We start from the raw sequence: 16,420 nt of genomic DNA on the forward strand, positions 1-16,420 counted from the left end.
AGGTATCTCCGGGACATAAAACATTTCTCGGACTGCTGTTCCCGTCACATTCTGAAATCCACTCTCAGTGCCATGTGCCGCCATATGAACACACTCGACCTCTCCCTCCAGCAGCACCGCCGTACCCTTTTTCAAAGCTGCGCGTGCCCCCAGTTTCATTTTATCCTTCGGCTCATCCGACGCCTCAACAAGAAACTTTTTCTCTTTCTCTCAAGTGCTAAGGAACGCAAGCTCCAACAACTCATTGACACCAACACCCATCTAGGACCCTCCACCCCTGCCTGTCCCTCCGTCCCCACCCTTTCTTCCAGTCCCAACCCCAGCCGTGTATTCACTATACCCCCTGACCTTCCCCTCTCCGATGCCGAACGTTCAGTGCTCAGCAAAGGACTTAGTTTCATACCCTTACGCCCTCACCTCAATGAGTTTCGGGCTCGGCATGATACTGAACTCTTCTTCCGCCGTCTTCGTCTCCGGGCTCACTTCTTTGGGCAGGAGTCCTCTCCCAGTTCAACGGATCCTTTTACCCATCTCCAATATTCTCCCTCCACCTGGACCCCTCCCTCTGGATTCTTACCTTCTCTCGATCTTTTCATTGAGAACTGTCGGCGTGACATTAGTCGTCTCAATTTCTCTGCTCCTCTCACCCATTCTAACCTGTCTCTCTCTGAACTTACTGCACTCCATTCTCTCAGGTCCAACCCTGACATTGTCATCAAACCCGCTGAAAAGGGTGGTGCTGTTGTTGTCTGGCACACTGACCTCTACCTCGCGGAGGCTGAGCGTCAACTCGCAGACACTTCCTCCTACCTCTCCCTGGACCATGACCCCACCACTGAACATCAAGCCACTGTTTCCAGGACTGTCACTGACCTCATCTCCTCTGGGGATCTCCCTCCCACAGCTTCCAACCTGATAGTCGCCCAACCTCGGACGGCCCGCTTCTATCTCCTACCCAAAATCCACAAACAGAACTGCCCCGGTAGACCGATCGTCTCAGCTTGCTCCTGCCCCACAGAACTCATTTCTCGTTATCTTGACTCCCTTCTCTCTCCCCTTGTCCAGTCCCTTCCCACCTACATCCGTGATTCCTCTGACACCTTACGTCACATCAACAATTTCCAGTTCCCTGGTCCCTACCGCTTCCTCTTCACCATGGACGTCCAATCCCTCTACACCTCCATCCCCCACCAGGATGGTCTGAGGGCCCTTAGCTTCTTCCTCGAACAGAGGCCCGAACAATCCCCATCCACCACTACTCTCCTCCGCCTGGCTGAACTTGTTCTCACGCTGAACAATTTCTCCTTCAACTCCTCTCACTTCCTCCAAATAAAAGGTGTGGCTATGGGTACCCACATGGGCCCCAGCTATGCCTGTCTCTTTATGGGGTATGTGGAACATTCCTTGTTGCAGTCCTACTCCGGCCCCCTTCCACAACTCTTTCTCCGGTACATCGATGATTATTTCGGTGCCGCTTCATGCTCTCGTCAGGACTTGGAAAAATTTATTAATTTTGCTTCCAATCTCCACCCCTCCATCATTTTCACGTGGTCCATCTCTGACACTTCCCTTCCCTTCCTTGACCTCTCTGTCTCAATCTCTGGTGATAGACTGTCCACCAATATCCATTACAAACCCACCGACTCCCACAGCTATCTCGACTACAGCTCCTCACACCCCACTTCCTGTAAGGACTCCATCCCATTCTCTCAGTTCCTTCGCCTCCGTCGCATCTGTTCCGATGATGCTACATTCAAAAACAGTTCCTCTGACATGTCCTCCTTCTTCCTTAACCGAGGTTTTCCACCCACGGTCGTTGACAGGGCCCTCAACCGTGTCCGGCCCGTCTCCCGCGCATCCGCCCTCACTCCTTCTCCTCCCTCCCAGAAACATGATAGGGTCCCCCTTGTCCTCACTTATCACCCCACCAGCCTCCGCATTCAAAGGATCATCCTCCGCCATTTCCACCAACTCCAGCATGATGCCACCACCAAACACATCTTCCCTTCACCCCCCTTATCGGCATTCCGTAGGGATCGCTCCCTCCGGGACACCCTGGTCCACTCCTCCATCACCCCCTACTCCTCAACCCCCTCCTATGGCACAACCCCATGCCCACGCAAAAGATGCAACACCTGCCCCTTCACTTCCTCTCTCCTCACCGTCCAAGGACCCAAACACTCCTTTCAAGTGAAGCAGCATTTCACTTGCATTTCCCCCAACTTAGTCTACTGCATTCGTTGCTCCCAATGTGGTCTCCTCTACATTGGAGAGACCAAACGTAAGCTGGGCGACCGCTTTGCAGAACACCTGCGGTCTGTCCGCAAGAATGACCCAAACCTCCCTGTCGCTTGCCATTTTAACACTCCACCCTGCTCTCTTGCCCACATGTCTGTCCTTGGCTTGCTGCATTGTTCCAGTGAAGCCCAACGCAAACTGGAGGAACAACACCTCATCTTCCGACTAGGGACTTTACAGCCTTCCGGACTGAATATTGAATTCAACAACTTTAGGTCGTGAGCTCCCCCCCCATCCCCACCCCCTTTCTGTTTCCCCCTTCTCTCTTTTTTTTCCAATAAATTATAAAGATTTTCCTTTTCCCACCTATTTCCATTATTAAAAAAAAAACCCACTAGAGCTATACCTTGAGTGCCCTACCATCCATTCTTAATTAGCACATTCGTTTAGATAATATCACCAACTTTAACTTTAACACCTATGTGTTCTATTATAGTTGACATCTTTTGATGATCTGCTTCTATCACTGCTTGTTTGTCCCTACAACCACACCCCCCCCTCCACCTCTCTGTCTCTCTATCTCTCCGCCCCCCACACACACACCTTAAACCAGCTTATATTTCAGCTCTTTCCTGGACTCGAACTCAAGTTCTGTCGAAGGGTCATGAGGACTCGAAACGTCAACTCTTTTCTTCTCCGCCGATGCTGCCAGACCTGCTGAGTTTTTCCAGGTAATTCTGTTTTTGTTTTGTATAGAGGGCCAGCGATCTGAACAGAGCGTCCCAACATAGACTGCTCTACCTCTCCCCGCCCCCATTCTCTGATTGACAGGTCCTGTCCAGTGACGTCAATATAACTTTGCTCACCCCCCCAACTGACCGATCGGCATCGATGCGCATGCGCGGAGTGAATTCCACTTCGAAATCTCATCCCCCCGGGGAGCTCTGGTCGCGTCGATCAGTTCCGGCTGTAACACAGTCATCACAGGCGTTGTGTCGCGGACAGGAGGAGGTGAGCTGCTGCTTCTCGGTTGAGGCCTAAGGTAAGGAGCAGCTGGTGATGCTGTCGCGCAAATATAAAGCTTTGCTTTTTTAAAAAAAAACATGCTTTTTTGTGTAAGAATGAGGGAGAAGCGGGGTGTAGGCTCCAATTCCTGGGAATAAACAGGAGGTTTAAACGGAGTAGGATGAAAATAAACTCCGTATAGCAGAGGAGTTAATCAGGATGGATGTTATAACCCAAAATATTGTATTCAAAAGTACATCAGAGAAATTAATTTACAGGCAATAAAATAAAAATAACGCTGTTAAATAGAATAAGGATTCTTATGTAAGAAATAAATATATAGTGAAAAATGAAACAGATGACGTATTTTTAAATTAATTGTTAAGGGAATACCAGTATTTTAAGAGCTTATGTGCAAATTGGATTATTTAATTAATAGTGACATTGAAAGAACGACGTTATAATGTAGGAGAACATCCCAAGTCTCCACAGGAATATAATCTAACAAAAAAATAATACGAGGTAAAGAAGGGGCATTGGAGGGGTGACTAGAAGCTTGCTGGAAGGGGTGGGCTTTAAAGGCCTTAAAAGAAGGGAGGGAAATAACTGGAGTGCATAATGGAGGGAATTTCAAAGCTTACAGCCCAGATGGCTAAATGTGAGATAAAAGCAAAGAACTGCGGATGCTGGAAATCCAAAACAAAAACAGAAATGGAAATACCTGGAAAAACTCAGCAGGTCTGGCAGCATCGGTGGAGAAGAGCACAGTTGACGTTTCGAGTCCTCGTAACCCTTCCCTTCAACAGAACGTTCTGTTGAAGGGTCACGAGGACTCAAAACGTCAATTGTGCTCTTTTCCGCCAATGCTGCCATTTCTGTTTTTGGCTAAATGTGAGGCCATGAGATTTTGGGGGAGGGAGCTGTAGAGTGCCAACAGGCCATTGTTCAAGGAATACAGGATTCTTAAAGGGGTGTAAAACTGGATGAGATTACAAAGACAAGCAGCAGTAAACAATGGAGCGATTTGAACACAAGGATCAGAAGTTTAAATTTGAAATGGTGGTGGATAAAGGGCAAATGCAAGTTGGGAGCATAGGACTGATAAATGAATGAGACTTGGTGCAGGCCGAGTTTTGGATGAGCTTAAGTTTATGAAAGGTGGAGGATTGAAATAGTAGCATAGATGGTGGTTTCTGAAGCAAATAGGCACCAAAAGGGATGGAGATTGTGATATTTGAGGTGGAAATAACAACTTGCATTTATATAGCACCTTTAACATAGTACAACATTCCAAGTTGCTTTAAATAGACAATGTTAAAGAGTACAAAAACAGAATTAGCTGGAAAAACTCAGCAGGTCGGCGGAGAAGAAAAGAGTTGACGTTTCGAGTCCTCATGACCCTTCAACAGAACTGAGTGAGTATAAGGAGAGGGGTGAAATATAAGCTGGTTTAAGGTTGGGGGGGGGGTGTTGTAGGGACAAGCAAGCAATGATAGGAGCAGATAATCAAAAGATGTCACAGACAAAAGAACACAGGTGTTGAAGTTGGTGATATTATCTAAACGAATGTGCTAATTAAGAATGGATGGTAAGGGCACTCAAGGTACAGCTCTAGTGGGGTGGAAAGACTAGCAGGGCATAAAAGATTTAAAAATAATGGAAATAAGTGGGAAAAGAAAAATCTATATAAATTATTGGAAAAAACAAAAGGAAGGGGGAAGGAACAGAAAGGGGGTGGAGATGGAGGAGGGAGGTCAAGACCTAAAGTTGTTGAATTCAATATTCAGTCCGGAAGGCTGTGGAGCGCCTAGTGGGAAGATGAGGTGCTGTTCCTCCAGGGGAGAGAGAATAAGGAATATATCCTAAGATAAATGCAAAATACAGTGGATGCTGGAAACCTGAAACAAAAACAAAATGTGCTCGAAAAAGTCAGCAGGCCTGACAGCATCTGTGTAGAGGAAGACAGAGTTAATGATTCACGTCCATATGACACTTCAGATTCTGAAGAAGAGTCATATGGACTTGAAACATTAACTCTGCCTTTCTCTCCACAGTTGTTTGAGGAATATATCCCTGTTACACCCTGGATGTAATGATGTGAAGAAAAGCCATTGTAGGAAATTCTTTGACAATGACTGGATAGATAACCATGCAAAGACAGTTGGCAATCTTCATGACTTGTTGAAGGTGAGGGTGGACAATCAGGGGAAAGGGTTTTAAGAAGATGGTTGGTAATGAAAAAATGAAGCATGGTGTTATTTTCACAGGGTGGTTCTAACTGAGAAACAAAAACAAACAATTATATAACAATTACAGCACAACCTCGTTTTATTTTCTCTACATTGTCCAGCAGAGGGAAGCCTATGATTTTCTGCTTTTATATTTTTAAATCTATTTTTTCTCCCTCCTGAAGATTCACATGTATGCTTCTGCTCCTACTGGCCATTGCTCATGAATCTTGATATGATGATCCTTGCTGCCCTCCCTAATTAAAGAATGCACTGTCGAGACTGATCCTATCCACAGTAGGCCTCTAAATGGCAACACCTCTGACAGTGCAGCCTCTCAGCACTGCACTCCAGTGTCAGCCTAGATTACATGCTCAAGCTTTGGACTTGGACTTGAATCTACACCTTAGTGACCCAGAGGCAAAAGGACATAGGACAATTAAGTGCATTGAGCTGACATAATGTCTTTGCATTTTGTCAGAGCACTGGATACATGGCTTTGTGAGACATTTTATAGAATTTTGCTTTAGTGAGTTTTTAATAATATAGTTGCTGTGTGCAAAGAAACCGCACAGGTGGCTTTGTGGTGAAAATATATTTTTGTAGAACTTTATTACAGTGAGCACTTATGTATAGAGGAATTGCAGCATATAACAGCTTGTTGTGGCGAGAAGTAACTACCTTGAATTACATCAGGGTAGAATTTAATTGTAAGGCTTAGATGATTTACATCTGATGATATATACCCAGGAATGAATTGCAGCTTGATGTATAATTGAGGAGTTTAAAAAATATGTATACTAGTATAATTCCTTATTCTTGCTCATGGTGTTTTGCTGATTCATGCTCTGTGGCATGTAGATAATCAATTTTTTTATACTGATTGAATAAGTGAAATACTGTTATTACAAAGCATTATCAGAATGTTAGTGATATTTTTGTGATCGAATTATTTGATTATGCCATATTTTCGTGGTAATCATTAATCCATGACCTTAAGTTTCCCAACCTTCTCTTCAGATGGCTTGTGCACCTTTCGGGAGAGGGCAAGGGGGGAAGAGTGAGAAAGACAGGAAGGAAGAAAATTCAAAGGTAGACAAAAACTAAAAGATTGCTTTAGCGAGACTGAAATAATTATGGTCGCTGACTTATAATAAAGGGGCATATTATTGTAGTAATTATATTGTTAATTTTCATTCAAATAACAATCTGATAGATCACGGAATTGTAATTCTTTAAGATTCTCCTTATGACCTATCTCTTTGAGCAGGAGCTTGAGTGACTTAGTTGGTAGCACTCCTACTTCTGAGCCGGAAGACCCTGGTTTCAAGTCCCACTACAAGACTTGTTGGTTGCAGGTTGATCATTCATACAGCTCAAAGCAAAATGTTAATCAGCCTCCAAAATCCTTGCAACGCTCTAAACCATTCTCCAAGGAGAGAAAAGAGTGTGAAGATATGCAAAACAAACCTCTTGAATCAAGCTTTTGGCCACCTGCCTTAATATCTCTCCATGTGGCTCAGTGTCACATTTTGTCTGTTAATGCTCCTGTGAAGTATCTTAGAACATTTTACTGCGTTAAAAGTATTATGCACATGACATAAGAGATAGAAGCCGGAGTAGACCATACAGCCCGTCAAGCCTGCTCCGTCATTCCATACAATTATGACCAATCTTAAGTTTCAACTCCCCTTTTCCTGCCCACTCCCCTTGATTTCCTGAGAAATCAAACTGCCTATTCCAGACTTAAATATAATTAACAATGGAGTGCTACAATTGTATGTGAAGAAATGCTTCCTCATCTCAGTCCTAAATGATCAACCCTTATCCTGGCACTGTGCCCCTGTGTTCTAGATTCCTCAGCCAGGGGAAGCAGCATCTCTGTGCACCTTGTTAAGCGCCTTCAGAATATTGTATGTTTCAATGCGATCAACCCTCATTCTTCTAAACTCCAGAGAAGGTAGGCCCAATTTACTCAACCTCTCATCATAGAATGACCATCTCATCCCAGGGACCAGTCTAGTAAACCTTGTTGTTGGATATGTGTTCTAAGTGGGCTTGCTTGTCCATACCTATCACCAAAGCTATCATTAGGATATTTGTTCAATTTTTTTGGGAGGACATGAAGTGTGGAAGAAAACATTATTTTCCAGATCTTGCCTTCCCTGGAGCTATTTAGAAGCTTTAATTGTGGTTCTCTTGTCTGACTGCCCGTTTAACCTTGCTATTTACATTTCCAGTGATGTGAAGACCAAAGAAGAATGGGCGGGAAAGGCGAAATGAATTCCATCACCATATCTGTGGAGGGAATGACCTGTAACTCCTGTGTGCAGACCATTGAACAACAGATTGGAAAATTACATGGAGTCTGCAAAATAAAGGTGGCCATTGTACAGTTTGTTGAGGGCAAACTATTTTCTTCCCCCAGTATTTTGGAGGATGATGGAAGAATTCATGCTGTAGCATAACATGTAGCTGAATAAATTGCACCAGGGCTTGAGCATTATAGGGTACATCAATAAACCAGGTCTGCCACAGAGATTCTCTCAGCTCACGACCTGAGTTACACTTATTAATTTAATACAATGCATAGTGCACAGAAACATCCATTTTTGTATGATTTCATTTGTTGGAAAACATTCAGAGGAGTCAACATTCACTGCAAGTTACTGGGAAGTGTTGGGTAAGCTGTATTGACAAGAAGCAGTGGCTGGCTTGGACTTAAGCTGTTGAGATGGCTTTGTAATATAGCAAATGGACTGAACAAATTTTTTTTTACAATTCCATATGCTCTTGGAATCAGTGATTCAGCACATGATGTTGCTCAGGAATCTGTATTTGAAATAAAATCAGTGGGCAATCAAGAACGACTAGCATGGTTTTGTTAAAAGCAATTGTGTTTGACAAATTAAGAATTTGTATTAGAAGGAATGATCATGTAACTGGAGGGAATGCTGTCTTTGTATGAGTTTTCAGAAATAATTGAATATTTTATCTCACAAAATGCTTGTAGTAAAATTCCGGCATCTGATGTAAGTGAAAATGTAGTCGCATGGATGGAAGGCTGGCTAACAATTGGGAAACGTGGGGAAGAGTTGGAAGTGGTGCATTACAGAGTCAGTATTGGGTCCACTTTTGTTCACTTTGTATTTTTAGGCAATAAGATCTTGAGCATCAGGAACACGGTATTAGAATTTGTTGATGACTGGGTAGCAAATTTGGCACGCAGCTTGAGGGCTAAAAGGCCATTATAATGGTATATGCAGGTTTGCAGAATGAACAGAAAGGTTGGCAATGTACTTTACTGTGGATAAATGTTAGGTAATACATATTTCAGTGTAAGCCCAGCTGTCGCATGGGAACAGTTACGCATGCTCACTCAGTACCCAGTCCATTGACCGGCACATATGTGGTTTCTCACACCACTGATGTCATTGTTGTGTGCCTGTTGTCTGCCTCTGCCTACTTGTTGCCACTTGCTTGCCACTCCTCTCCCAAATCCTCGCCACTCACCACCCCTCTCCTGAACCCTCACTGCCTCAGCAAACACAGCCAATACTTTTTCACAAAGTAGCATACAATGGAAAGTTACAGGATCATGGAGCTGAGCAGAGCCATCTTGGAGTTCACATACATAATTCCCTGAAAGTATGAGCAATACGTTGGATTTTATAAGAATGATCATCTAAGTTTCCTACTTAGATCTGTTTACTATTTTATCTAGAAGACCTCTGAGAATGTAGTACTCCCTCAGTATTGCAGCGTTAACTTTAATTACGTGCTCAAATCTTTTGAAACGAGCCTTGAACCCATGATTTTCTGAAGGCAAGATTGCTAGTACAGAGACAAGGCTGACGGCAAAAATGGGGGCAGACAACTAAGAAGGACAGGATAAGTTTCTTGGTTAATATACATATATGGTGTGTGATTTTTGGGTACTTTCTTGAAGGGGTCTTGAAGAGTCTGCAGTGTACATTCACCAAGATGATACCTTGTTTGAGAAACTATAATTATGAGGAGATTCTTGAAATACTAGGATTATTTATACTGGTGTAGAGAAGATCCACAGAAGACGTATTAAAGGTGTTTAAGTTTTGCTTAATAGAATATGGAAAGTCTATCCTGGGTAATCAGTCATGGGAAAATCATCAATTTATCATTATTAGAGAGTGAGGAGAGATTGGAAAAAATTCTTCACATGGAGGAGCATGGAATGTTTTGTCGCAGAGATCATTCTATCTATCAAAGCAAAATTAGATAAATATTTGAAATAGAGGAAGGTACAGAGCTACGGGGAGAGGCAATGGGATAAGTTTTGGATTCAATTTGATTGCTCCCACATTGAGCTAGTACAGCTAGGAAGGGCTGAATGACTGCAGTCTATGCTATAAACTTGTATGCTTCTAGGATTTTTTTTGAAGTTCATTTTAAATGTTTGTTTGCCTTTCTGTGCCTATGATGGATGAGGTGATTTCAGTTGTACCACCATTCTATAGAAGAGTACAGTGACCTTGGTGTTAATGCATGAGCTGAGATTTATTTTATGCCTTTCTTTCTCTTCTTTGAAAACCATGCAGCTCAGTGTTTCAATTTGTATGATGTTTGAGCCTTGTGATTTAGAGCAGTTGTTACAGTAATAAGTCACCATATGTATTTATCTTTAATTGGGCACTATTAGGAAAGGCATTCCAAAGTCCCCTCAGATTTCTGAGAACAAAGGAAATATCCTTGCTGACTTGTGTACTAAGTGCAAAAGGTTACGGTTTAAAAGAAATCTGTTGTTTTTAGTTGGAGTGGCTTTGTGTCCAGGCTGTTGTGATCAGGCAGGTCAGTACAGGAGAAATTGGAAGCATTAGGCATTCAAACAATGTCATAGACAGCTATGTCAAAGGCCTGAGGAATTAAAACTGAGGGCTGTGTGACATTAGAATTAATGGCAAGTTTTCTTTAAATACTGAATCTAAAAGATTGCTTATAAGATCTTAACACTTGACATTTGAAAATTTGATTTGACTTGTATTTTGGCAATAAAGTTCTTAAGTAATCAACTGCAAATTACCTCTTCAACAATCCCATCATTGTGCTTAAGAGCCTGCACTGATTGGTACTTATTGCATTAAAAATTAACCAAAAACCCAGTGAAGCCAGTTGAATTGTGAACATAGTGGTTCAAAGAAGGTAATTCAGGTTTCACTTTTGTGCTTTCTCATGTCATTTGAACTACTTATTTAAGTCACTGACAGAGGAATCTGTATATGCTGGAAATCTAAAATTATAAACACAAGCCTTGAAATGCTCTCATCTGTATCTAAGAGAAAATATATTAATATTCCAGGTATAACCCTTCATCAGGACTAGCCAAAAAAAAAGTTGTTCAGTGGTCTTTGGTTAAAAAATTCACAAGAAACCATTATAATGTACTTTAAACCGGCAAGCTCTGTACTGATATTAAGATTGGCAGCTTCAAAGAGCTAAGTGCTGATGAAGCTGCAGCAGGATTAATGGTAATGAGTGAATCCCTAATCTAGCACTCAGTTCTCTAACTGGGTGGGTAGATGGACATAGTTGTTATCATAAGAACATAAGAAATCGGTGCAGGAGTAGACCATTCTGTCCCTCAATCCTGCCGCGCCATTCAATAAGATCATGGCTGATCTGCCCCAGTCTCAACTCTTCTTTTGTGCCAGCTCCTCATAGCCCTCAAGTCCAAGATATTTCAAAAATCTATCTACCTCCTCTTTAAATACTTTCAGTGATCTAGCCTCCACAACTCTCTAGGGTAGAGAATTCCAGACATTTACTAACTTCTGAGAGAAGAAATTCCTTTGCATCTCAGTTTTAAATGTGTGTCCCCTTATTCTGTAACTATGTCCCCTAGTTTGAGGTTCTCCCACTAGTGGAAACATCTTCACAACATCTACCCTGTCAAGCTCCCTCAGAATCTTGTAAGTTTCAATAAGATCATCCCTCATTCTTCTAAACTGTAATGAACAAAGGCCTAACCTGTTTAGCTGTTCTTGATATGTCAACCCCTTCACCCCAGGAATCAGTCTAGTGAATTTTTATTGAACTGTCTCCAATGTGAGTATATCCTCTCTTAAATACGGGGACCAAAACTGTACACAGTACTCCAGGTGCGGTTTCACCAACACTCTGTACAGTTGCAACAAGGCTTCCCCATTTTTAAACTGCAGCCCCCTAGCAATACAGGCCAAAATTCCACTTACCTTCTTAATTACTTGCTGCACCTGCATGCTAACTTTTTGTGTTTCATGCACAAGAACACCCTCTGTGCTGCACTTTTTTGGAGTCTCTCTCCATTTAAATAATAGTTTGCCTTTTGATCCTTCCTACCAGAGTGCATGACCTCGCACCTTCTTACATTAAACTCCATCTGCCACTTTTTGCCCACTCACTCAACCTATCTACATCCCCTTGCAGATTCCTTATGCCCTCATCACAACATACCCTCCCACCTATTTTTGTATCGTCAGCAAATTTGGATACATTACGCTCTGCCCCCTCCTACAAGTTATTAATATAGACACTAAATAATTGAGGCCCTGGGACTGATCCTTGTGGCACTCCACTAGTTACATCTTTCCAACCTGAAAAAGACCTATTAACCCCAGCTCTCCGTCTTCTGTGTGTTAACCAATCCTCAATCCATGCTAATACATTACCCCCAATATTGTGAGTTCCTATCTTGTGCAATTACCTTTCGTGTGGCACTGTGTTGAATGCCTTCTGGAAATCCAAATACATTTACTGGTTCCCCTTTATCAATTTTGCTTGTAATATCCTCAAAGAACTCTAGCAAATTTGTCAAACATGATATCCCTTTCACAAAACCACATTGACTCTGTTTGATTGCGTGAAGGTCTTATAAATGTCCTGCTATTTCTTCCTTAATAATGGACTCTAGCGTTTTCCCGATGACAGATGTTAGGCTGACTAGCCGATAGTTCCCTGCTTATTGTCTCCCTCCCTTCTTGAACAGGGGTGTCACATTAGCACTTTTCCAATCTGCTGGGACCCTCCCGGAATCCAGTGAGTTCTGGAATATTTCGACCAATGCCTCCACTATCTCTGCAGCCACTTCCTTTAAAACCCTTGGTTGCAGGCCATTAGGCCCTGGCGACTTGTCTGCCTTTAATCCCATCAGTTTGTCAAATACTTTGTCCCTTGTGATAGAGATTGTCACAAGATCTTTCCTCCCATTAGGCCCTTGCTTATCTGATATCTTTGGGATGTTTATAGTGCCTTCCACCGTGAAAACTGATGCAAAAATATTGGTTTAAAGTATCTGCCATTTCCCTGCTCTCCATTATCAATTCTGCAGTCGCATTCTGCAAAGGTCCCACGCTCACTTTAGTTACTTTCTTTTTATATACCTGTAGAAGCTCTTGCTGTTTGTTTTTATATTTCTTGCCAAATTTACTTTCATAATCAATTTTCTCCCTGTATTAGCTTTTTAGTCATCTGCTGCTGGTTCCTAAAAAAATCCCAATCCTCTGGCCTACCTCTAGTTTTTGCCACTTTGTATGCCTTAGTTTTTGATTGGATACTCTCCTTGACCACCTTTGTAAACCGTGGGTGGCTCGTCCTTCTCATCGAGTCCTTCTTTTTGACTGGGATAAACTTTTGCTGAATGTTATGAAATATCTGCTTAAATGTCTGCCGCTGCTCATCCACTGACCTTCCCCTTAGTTATTATCCCAGCTCGCTTTAAGCAACTCTTTCTTCGTACCTCTGTAGTTGCCGTTATTTAAGTTGAGTTTGGTACTTTCGAATCTATGGCAGACCTGGCTACAGGCAAATGGCTGGGAAGGGAAGGTGGTGAAATTAGCTGTAGAGTGCCTACTCATTCCCAGCGGGAGAATTTTTCTCTGAAGCAAATGTATGCTTTATTACCTTTATCTTAATATATTTGTATAACCCCCATAATGGAAGTGGAGATAAAATGTCCTTCTATAGTTTTGAAAAGAAAAATCTGGTTGTTCATTTGCGATAGGTCAATGTACTGGATCTTTTGAGAGATAGCCAAGATGTTGCATTTTTACATTTTGCTTGCAGGCCGACTTCAACAATCACATAACACCTTTCAGTTCTGTGGGGAGATTTAATATTAATGCAGAATCTTATTTTTGACAGGGAACATAGGACACACTGATCAGTCGCAGATGTTGAGATGTTTAACAATAGATCCGATCCCTCTGATAGATCAGTGTTGATGGAACTTCTTTTTGAAGTTCTGTATATCTTGCCATACTTTAAGAATGTAGTCATTAGTTCAAGTGGTGGTCATTCCATAAATATGTAAACAGTACATGTAGCTGCTGGTTTAGTAAATAAACACTGTAAGAGGTGGATAACCAACTTAAGTGGATTATTAATGGTATAGAGTAACAGAAGTCTGTTTCCTATTCAAAAAGCAGAGGCATGTCTCTTATAATTGCATTTCCTAATGTTGCAATGGTTTACTTATATTGATATAGCATAAAGATGGTGTTTTTCAAATCATTATCTAGACTGAATTGCTGTAGGCCCAGATTCCAGTCTCTGCCAAGGGTGCTGTGTAGTAAAAAGTTAGAGGTGTGTAAGTTTCTTGATGGCCTTTTTTCTCCACCTTCTCCAGAGAAGTTCCATCATGTGGCATTTTTTGTTCCCCCTTTGTCCACTTACTCAATAACCTTCCTGAGATTGGCAACATGCTGGTTGCAGGACAGTGCCCATGTCTCACCTGTTCTTTTTACAATATATGGGTGCATATTTCACCAATGACACAAAATAGCATTCAAGATCCTGAAAGCATAAATTCTTGGCTAAGTCCTGCATTGTTTATTTAGAAATCCTGTTCATTTTTGTGCTGCTTCCTCTTGTTTACCCTATTGGTATATCTCTAGCTTAGCTGTGCATCCACTGAAAGTTTAGTGACTTTAACCACCTGGATGAGGTAACACAGTCATGAAAATAGACAGACTAGATCGAGATAAGCTATTTCTGTTGTTGGAGTTGAGGACTAGGGGGCATAGTCAAAAAATAAGAGCCAGACCTTTCAGTAGTTAATTTAGGAAACACTTCTACATGCAAAGGATGGGTAGAAGTTTGGAACTTTCTTCTGTAAATAATAATTAATACTTAAAAGAATTGTTAACTTTAAAACTGAGATTGATGGACTTTTGTGAGCCAGAAGCATAAAGGAATATGGAAAAATTTGGGTGTATGGAGTTAGGTTGCAGATCAGCCATGATCTCATTGAATGGCAGAGCAAGCTTGAGGGGCTAACTGGCCTACACCTGTTCCTGTGTTCTGCTGTTTCTATAAACCAAGAGAATTCCTGGTTTATTCTCCAGCTTTAGTGCACTTGGTTTTGTGAGTGGGAAATTCGGGTAGAATTTGTGCTTTTGACAACTTTGTGCTCCCTGCTGGAAAATGATTTTGTAGATGTTAGTTGAGAATAGGATTGGGCTTGCTTGATACACTTTCTGAATAAATGAGTTGTCACTGGTTAGGTTTGCATGTGAAGAATGGCCACGTGATTACAGTACAGGAGAATTTTTTTCATTGCAAAAATGTCCTTCTCTGCTGAATAATGAGGTGGAAGAATAACCTGCTACTTGTTGAACTGTATCCCATGAAAGAAATGGGTGGGAGAAAAGGAAATGAAATAAGGTTTTGCCTTATCCAAGCTTTTTAATCTCCACATTTAGGTTCTATTGCAAATGCTTTAACTTAAAGCTGATCACTTTTCTGACTATTAAGATTTATTTTCCATGAAAAGTAAAATAAGGTTTACTTCCCTCTCCACTGTCTATGCCATGCACCTTGCACTTGCGTGATCTCTGACTGCTGAGAAACTGATTTTGATTCTCTCTCGGCTTGACCCAAGAGAGGTTGACTCTGCAGCTTGTGGCTGCTAGTACAGCAGGTTTTATGACTGTATGGGTGAAGGAACCTATTTCCCTCCTCCTATCTTAGTTTATCTTTGCTTTTTTTCCTCTCAATTATTTTCCTTAGCTCTGACAAGCATTGTGCCTGACTTTGTGATCCAGTTTGTGATTGTGCAAGTTTGCCATCTGAGATACAGCTGAATCTAGATCATCTTTTGAAGTGTTCCCTCAAGAATCAGAAGAACTTTCTTTGTACCTTTCCAATATATAAACATTCCACTTTATACCTATAACCCGAAAAGGTTGCTGTTTCATTTAAAATAGAGATAACTCCAAATTATTTTGATTCATTTTATCCAAGGAACACCAGAAATCAAATGCTACATCTTTATTTGCAGCATTCCCTGATTGAAACATCATTAATTATCTTAGCCAGAGTTCATGTATTAAGGATCAGTTCATTTATATAAAGGTTATCCTGACTTCCATGCTTTATTCAATATTTATGTGCATTTGTGATGTGGCACTGAGGCTTACAATTCAGAAAAGGCCCCAAGTTACTGGGCTGTTCTATTAGCTGACTTCAGCTAAGTTGGTGTGGAAGTACTATAACTGTCTCCAGTATCTTCAGACTAGGGAGAGGAAGAAAAATAACTTCTAATTGTCCTCCAAATACCTCTGCTATAAATGTCCATGTGAATGCTAGGTGAGGGAAAGATTCAGCGTGGCAGTTACAGGTACAATTCTCCTTGCCTCCCCCACCACTTCAGAAATGCCTCCCCCCAACAACTCCTCCTCCACCTTTCCAAATTAGCTGCTCATATAATAATCACTTTTCTTTATTCCTTTTCCTTCACTGTCTATCTCCATCAGATATTCCCAGCTCAGATTCAGTATGATGTGAGCTAGATTTTATTCAAAAATTTCAATTCTGCCATTGACGAGCACCCCAACAGCAAAACTATACCTCTTTTACCCTCCATAAATTTGTATCCTCATCTCAATTACTCAAAAGTCCATTTGAGTTTGTTGTGGATCTGTATTCAGAAGGATGTT

At 41.7% G+C, this 16,420-nt stretch overlaps 1 protein-coding gene across 4 annotated transcripts in view; it reads left to right on the forward strand.

Moving 5' to 3' along the window:
* The first annotated feature begins 3,201 nt into the window (after nt 1-3,201).
* The window catches only part of LOC121281843 (copper-transporting ATPase 1-like), a 75,026-nt gene continuing 61,807 nt past the window's right edge, over nt 3,202-16,420 (forward strand). For 2 of the 4 annotated variants that reach the window (XM_041194892.1, XM_041194895.1), the window contains exons 1-4: nt 3,208-3,280; nt 6,492-6,563; nt 7,326-7,431; nt 7,712-7,852. In XM_041194892.1, coding sequence (XP_041050826.1) covers nt 7,733-7,852 — 120 coding nt within the window. In that variant the 5' untranslated portion in view covers nt 3,208-3,280; nt 6,492-6,563; nt 7,326-7,431; nt 7,712-7,732. Of the gene's footprint in view, nt 3,281-6,491; nt 6,564-7,325; nt 7,432-7,711; nt 7,853-16,420 lie in introns of all 4 variants that reach the window. The other 2 variants (XM_041194893.1, XM_041194894.1) reach the window with 2 other exon arrangements.

The sequence above is a fragment of the Carcharodon carcharias genome, chromosome 9, assembly GCF_017639515.1.
Source record: "Carcharodon carcharias isolate sCarCar2 chromosome 9, sCarCar2.pri, whole genome shotgun sequence".
NCBI classification, from domain to species: domain Eukaryota; kingdom Metazoa; phylum Chordata; class Chondrichthyes; order Lamniformes; family Lamnidae; genus Carcharodon; species Carcharodon carcharias.